The sequence below is a fragment of the Nesoenas mayeri genome (genome assembly GCF_963082525.1).
Source record: "Nesoenas mayeri genome assembly, chromosome: 8".
NCBI lineage: Eukaryota > Metazoa > Chordata > Aves > Columbiformes > Columbidae > Nesoenas > Nesoenas mayeri.
In genome coordinates this window covers 30717917-30724739 of record NC_137554.1, presented here as the reverse complement: position 1 = coordinate 30724739, position 6823 = coordinate 30717917, and the positions used below count along the sequence as shown (strand labels likewise).

Genomic DNA, 6823 nt, shown 5'->3' with positions numbered 1-6823 from the left:
GTGCAGCTTTTAGCAGGTTTGTCAGGGTGAAACTGCAATGTGAGACTTCTCACCCAAGTGTACAGTATCGTTGAGACCCTGAATTGTTTTGAGCTGGGGTCCTGGTTGGCCAGTGGTGCTGGAGCCTTGCTGGCATCGGGGTCCACAAAGTAATCTGTGGTGCCTGAGCTCAAGTGTTGCCCCGCAGTGTGAGATGTAGGTCTGAGCTCAAGGGTGACTGATACTATCTTCTCATCCTAGCCTGCCTAAAATAGGCAAGTACTCTGCAGGAGCTTTGTGTCTGCCCTGGTCTTGTAGTAAGGCTGACTCATTCAGCTTGATAAGATAAACAGAGTTTGAATAGTCAGGTACATGTGCTGGGAACTAACTCTTGAGGGCTCCTCAATCTAGCAAATAAAGGTGTAGCTGGATGTAGTGGTTGAAAGCTGAAACTAGACAGACAAGTTTGGAGCTTGCTCTTAGCCATTAAAGCAACATAAAGCTCAGCAGCTTTCAGGACTTGTACTTACTGCATTTCCCGCAGCTGGAGCATTGAGTGGCTCTCAAGGATGCTGTAGTTGCTGCTATACTTTTCTGGCCTCTGCGTGTGGAGAGTGGACGATCTTGGCAGTGCCCAGGACCTTAAATATTACTTGTATCACAGTGATACTACAAGTGAGTATTACTTGCTATTAAACCTCTTGAAACCTTGGATTGGGAAGGTAAGCATCTCTTCTGCTGCTGGTGGCCCTGAGGTGTGGGGATCAGTCCTGAGTGTGCTTTGCCCTGTTGCTGTAGCTGCCTCTGAGGTGGAATGGGGAGCCCCCTTCTGTGCTTTCGAAGCATAGCAAAACTTGAGCTCTGCCCTTGAGGTCTGTAGCTGTGCATGCTGCTCTGGAGCCTTGCTTGGAGGAATGGGTACTTTGGGGCCTGGAGTTGAAGGGGGAGACATTTTTCCACCCCAGTGCAGTTGTGGAGAGGTTGGGTGGCACTTCCCAGTTTGGGGGAGCACAGGGGGTATGACTGGGCAGGCACAGAGCCAGCACTGTTGCTGCACCAAGGTGATCTGCAAGGGATGGTGAGCTTGAACAGTGTGTGCCGGGCCTCTGTGAAGATTGCTGCCTGCAAAGCCTGTCATGTAGGTGCCTGGTAGCGCTGCACAAGTGATGTGTGCTGCTCTCCTGCCTGGGTCCCAGCTAGAGCAAAGAGGACTCCGCTGAGCTCTTCCTCTAGCAGTGAAAATGGAGTGATGCTGGTCCTGGCTGGTGATGGCTTGAGTTGGCAGTGGCTGCTGGATGCTCCTAGGTGGAACCTTACTGGGATTAAGGTTACTCTGACTTCAGCCTGCTGGTCTGGGAGAGGCTGCATGTTTCCTAGTGGCGGTAGCAATAAACTTCTTGGGGAGACTGGGCTGGGGACCTGTTTCCCCAGGCCTGTGTGTGGGCAGTGATTTCTGTGTGCCTTCCTGGAGGAAGGGGTAGGTGGAGTGTCTGGTAGCAGCCCTGGGGATTGCCTCCCTTGCAGGTGGCTGAGTCAGGTGAGGCTGGGCCTGTGTTCTGCTTCCCTTCCTGCTGCTCTGGTGTCCTGTGTGCTGGGGTGAGGTTGGGGAGCACAGGGGGCTGGGGGAGACCATTTCAAACTTGTTTGCAGCAGCAAGAGCCTGAGCCCTTCCTGCTTTTCCAGAAAGCATCTGCCTGGATTGCTGTCTGGTGTGTGCTCTTAGGCTGGGCAAGTGTAGGTAGTGCCAGCCCTCCCTGCAGCCTTATATCCTTCTCCTGCATCTTTCTCCACTACCTGGGTGTACTGTGCCTTGCCTGGAAGGGGAGTGCAAATGTCACTGCCATGTAGGATGCACGTAGTCTCTGAGGTGCTGGGTTATCACAGAATGTTTTGGGTTGGAAGGAACCTCTGGATATCATCTAGTCCAACCCACCTGCTAAAGCAGGTTCATCTAGAGTAGATTGCACAGGAATGTGTCTGGGCGGGTCTCGAGTGTCTTCGGGGAAGGAGACTCCACAACCTCTCTCTGTCACCTTCAAAGTAAAGAAGTTTTTCTTCGTATTCAGATGGAAGCTCCTGTGCTTCAGTCTGTGCCCATTGCCACTCATCTTATCATTGGGCACCACTGAAGGGAGTCTGGTCCCATCTTCTTGACATCCACCCTTCAGATGGGGTGGTAGTTCTTGTCAGGAGGGTTTTGTGCAAGGATGTGAAACCAGGGACTCTGACACCAGAAACTGGTGTTTCTGAACTGATGACTTTTGTTCGTCCTGCAGTGGGTCTGCTAGTGATGCCGTGGTGTTTCTCTGGTGGGGATCAGTGAGCAGGAGCCCAAAGCTGATCATAAAAGCACTGCTCTGTGGAGAGTGTGGGCCAGCTCTGCATCTCCCTGGAAGCCCTTGCACCAGTGCTGGGCAGAGCAGTGTGCTGGGTGGATGTGGGTGGCAAAGCTGGTATGGCAACATCGTGGTTCTTGTGGGTGCTAATGTTTGAGCCTGAAAAGTGAGAGCAAGACTCAGGGGCTGGAGATAGAGTATTGAGGTTGGAAGCTTTCCTAGCTGGATTAAGATGTTAAGATCCTGCCTTGGAAGGACTGCTGGTGATAGATGATGGGGTTCTCAGCAGAGCTGGAGAGGCAGAGCCAGGCTCAGTGAGAAGTGGGGAGCACGTGGCTCAGCTGGAAGTGTATGCTGGTGTGTGATGAGCCGAGAGCAGTGCTGGTCAGATACACAACTGTACCTCTCAAGCTCTACTTGAAATGTGCTGATCTGCAGGGCTGTGCTCTACCAGCTGCCTGATCTGCCCTTCCTCTCTCCACAGAGATACTGCCACCACCATGGAGGGGATTGTGACCATGTATCAGGACTTCATGAAGAAAGCAGGTGAGTGTTTGGCTCTGCCCAGCTGCAGGGCAGGTGGCACTACATGCTTTGCTGCCACAGGCACAGGGGGGTGGTCTGTCATCCTGGAAGTGGTCTGGGTCTGGCTGCATCCTGCCTCAGCCCTGGCATAGATGCAGCTCTGTGGATTTTTGGGGCTGCCTGTTATGAGGCTGTCTTGCCTCAGTGCCTGTGCAGCCCCTTTTCGGGCACGGGCTGCTTTGCAGTGTGGCTTCAGGCTGTACCTTACTGAGTATTGCTGGCTTTACCAGCCTCTGCTCCCAGACTGCCCCTCACTTGCACTCCTGCCCTAGCAGAACAGGATTGCCGTGTCCTTGCCTCTGTGCTGGCAGCAGATTAGGGTGAGGATGCTAACCGCTCTGCACTGTGGCTCTCTCTGCAGACCCCCGCATCGCTGATTATCCTCTGATGCAGTCCCCGTTCCTTGTGATGGGCATCCTTCTGGGATATGTCTACTTTGTACTATCCTTGGGTCCCCGGCTAATGGCCAACAGGAAGCCTTTTAACCTGAAGAAGTTCATGGTGCTCTACAACTTCTTTCTGGTGGGACTCTCACTTTACATAGTCTATGAGGTGAGTTGTCAGTGTAGGCTTTGTCTGGCATATATAAAGCAATGCACACAGGCTGCATGGGTGAGGGGAAGCCCTCTTGCAGGCTGTTCCCTGCCCTTCTGCACAGGGCTTGGGCAGTGCAGTGGGTGATGTGTTGGGCCTCATCATGTTGATGCTCTTGTTGCAGTTCCTGATGGCAGGATGGCTTACTGGGTACACCTGGCGATGTGACCCTGTGGACTTCTCACAGGACCCCAAGGCCCTCAGGGTGAGTTCTTGTCCCTTTCCTGATAAGTGGGGATGGCCTTTAGCACTTCTGTTTGGACAATAAGGTCACAGCTACCTGCCTCTCCTAAGGCAGAGGACTTGCAATCCCTGGCTCTTGCTTTTAAACCAGGGTTACTTTATGGAGGCCCTTGGTCACTGGGCATGTTCAGGCTGAGGTGGGTCTCTAACGTTAACCTGTTCCATTACAGATGGTGAAAGTTGCTTGGCTTTTTGTCTTCTCCAAGTTCATCGAACTGACAGACACGGTGAGATTTTTTTTACTGAGGAGGCCTTGTCACTGCTTTCTAGGCAGGTAGTTGGGGCCCAGTGTTCTATTGGGTCAGTGCTTTCTTCAGCCCTTCCAGTCTGTGCTGGTAGTGCTTCTGTCTGGCATCACCAAGGATGCTACTCTTGGCATATTAAAGCCCTGAAAGCTGTGGGGTGACCTAATGTGTGGTGGCAGTGGGCTTGGAGGGGGTGAAGTGTTACAGAGATCAGACACTGTGAGTTAGTGGCGCAGCCTGCCCTAGCTGCTCCCAGGGCTGCGGGTCCTTGATACTGTTGGCCTCTCATTGCAGGTGATCTTTGTCCTGCGGAAGAAGAACGAACAGGTCACATTTCTGCACGTCTTCCACCATTCTGTTCTGCCTTGGAGCTGGTGGTGGGGAGCAAAGTTTGGTCCAGGTAAGATGGAAACTCTGGGCGTACAGCTTGGGGAAAGGCTGGGGTTAACCCCAGCATGCTGAAAAAGGTATTTTGGCCCTGCTGGGCTCCTAGGAGTTCCTTATAGGGCTGATTGCTGTGGAGGATTGACTTACACTAATGAAAATCTGTCTTAACAGGGGGAATGGGCTCATTCCATGCCATGATCAATTCCATGGTGCATGTTGTCATGTACTTCTACTATGGGCTCTCAGCAGCAGGACCTGCCTTTCAGAAGTACCTGTGGTGGAAGAAGCACATCACAGCCATCCAGCTGGTGAGTCTGTGCTGTGGAGCAGAGCATGTGTCCTCAGCCTCTGATGTGGGGGGGCAGGCCAGCCCTTGTGCCTGTGAAAGATGCACCCAGCAGCTGTAGTTATCTCTTCTGTAGCTTCTCCCTGTGGGTTTCCAGCAGTTCTGGCCCCCTGCAGGCCTTTGGCCCTGCCAGCCTGGCTGGGGTGTGGGTGCTGCTCAGCCTGCTGCCCCTGGACTGTAGCCATGTTGGGAGAGTGAGAAGCACATGCTGCCTGTGCTTGCCTCTTGCAACTGCTGCTGGCTGTGCCTCACTGTAAGAACACAGGAGGTTCCACTCAAATATGAGAAGAAACTTCTTCTCAGTGAGGGTGACAGACACTGGAACAGGCTGCCCAGGGAGGTTGTGGAATCTCCTTCTCTGGAGACATTCAAACCCACCTGGACACCTTCCTGTGTAACCTCATCTGGGTGTTCCTGCTCTGGCGGGGGGATTGGACTGGATGAGCTGTCGAGGTCCCTTCCAATCCCTGACATTCTGTGATTGTGTGATAAGGACAGAGTGGGAAAGGAGCCTGTTGGTTTCTTTTAGAAAGGTCTCTGGTGAAATCCCGGATCCTGCTCCCATTAATAACTTGTCCTTGCTCTGCCTTGTTCCCAGGCACAGTTTGTGATTGTCTCCCTCCACATCTCCCAGTATTACTTCATGCCCAGCTGCCAGTACCAGTTCCCCATCTTCATCCACCTCATCTGGATTTATGGGACCATCTTCTTCATCCTCTTCTCCAACTTCTGGTACCAGTCCTACACCAAGGGCAAACGGTTGCCCAGGGTGGCTCAGCAAGCAGCCCAGCACAACGGTAGCAGCGTCCATGAGAATGGCACCGTCACCAATGGCAAGGTCAAAGCCAACTAGAGGGCAAGGCCCTCCCAGAGCCAATGAGAGCCCAGGGGCAGAGGCAGCTGGGACCTGTTCCCCTGCTCCTGGGTGCCACTAGCCAAGTCAAGTGCCTACAGACTGTTGTATCCCTGTGCCCAGCCCTGCTGTCCTGTCTGCATGCCCAGCCCCTCTGCTCTGAGCAGCCATGGGCAACTTCTCTTGCTCCTGGGAGGGCTTGTGCTGTTTCTCGGTGTTGCTGAGCAGAGAGGCAGCTGCCTGCATCACAGCTGTGGGGCTGCAGTCCCATTCCAGTGTTTCCAAAGGAACTTTCCCCAAGTGCCTACATCTGGCCCTTCTGCCCTGGGGGCCATTTCCTTCTGAGTAGGACCAAAAGAAGAGACCGGTCCCAGTCCTGGTGCCCTCTCCTTTTCCCTGTCTCATCAGAGCCTGGGTGGATGAGGAGACTTGTCCCTGGCTGCTTGCCACTGCCAGCTCAAGCGTGAGTGCTCCTGCTCTGCCATGCCTTGTGCCACTTTGTGCAATGTCACAGCACTGCATGTCCCTTCTGGTCCCTGTGTGCCCAGGTAGGGGGTCCTGCCCTGGCGTATCTGCTCAGGCGTGGCTGTGGAGAATGTAGGGACAGCGTGTATGGGACTTGAGGGCCCAGACCTGCCCAGTACAGTACACATGCCCCGTGCCTAGTGCGGAGCAGGGGTTGTGACAGCCTAAAGTGCCTCCCCCACATGATAAGCTCAGGTTGCCTTGCTGTTTTGTGCCTGGGCTGGGTGCTTGGTGTGTGCTTTAGCCACACTTCCCTGATCTTGTGTGGCAACCGGTGGCTTGCTCCAGAGTGAGGGAGGCCAAGCTCAGCCTTGTCTTGGACCACTTCCATTCCTGAGAGCTCAAGACTTGAGCAATAATAGCCCCTAGAATCAGCTCCTGGGCTCTCCTGCATGGGACCAGCCCTGCTCTGGCCCAGCGTGAGCACAGTGGAAGATGGTTGTAGCATGCCCTGCTGTGGTGTAACAGTGAGCACCTCTTGCCTTGGTGGGTCCCACTGGGCCTGGGTGAAGGTGCATGCTGCCCTACAGCAGGGCAGTGCAGCAGCTCTCCTGGGCCTGGTGCCCATCACCTGCTCTGGCTGTAACCAAAACCATGCTGATGGCCTTGAGGATGAGGTGAAGGAGCCAGGCCCTGTCAGATTGGGCTGCTCTTCTACCACAAATAAACAGACAGAAGGAGAATTGGCTCTGCCCTCTTGTTTTCCTGGCTTGCTATATTCAGAAGCTGT

The 6823-nt window shown here is 53.9% G+C and overlaps 1 protein-coding gene across 1 annotated transcript; it reads left to right on the top strand.

Annotated features, from left to right (window-relative positions):
• Nucleotides 1-612: 612 nt before the first annotated feature.
• Nucleotides 613-6823, top strand: ELOVL1 (ELOVL fatty acid elongase 1). The gene is made up of 8 exons (XM_080348583.1): nt 613-654; nt 2800-2861; nt 3262-3452; nt 3619-3699; nt 3908-3964; nt 4277-4382; nt 4541-4677; nt 5314-6823. The coding sequence occupies exons 2-8, from the start codon at nt 2816-2818 to the stop codon at nt 5566-5568; spliced, it is 873 nt and encodes a 290-aa protein (XP_080204709.1). The 5' UTR covers nt 613-654; nt 2800-2815; the 3' UTR covers nt 5569-6823.

Coding starts and splice junctions, on each gene's coding strand:
- ELOVL1 (XM_080348583.1), top strand. CDS start 2,816: ATGGAGGGGATTGTGACCATGTATCAGGACTTCATGAAGAAAGCAG. Junction 3,453..3,618: donor CACTTTACATAGTCTATGAG/GTGAGTTGTCAG, acceptor CTCTTGTTGCAG/TTCCTGATGGCAGGATGGCT. Junction 3,700..3,907: donor AGGACCCCAAGGCCCTCAGG/GTGAGTTCTTGT, acceptor GTTCCATTACAG/ATGGTGAAAGTTGCTTGGCT.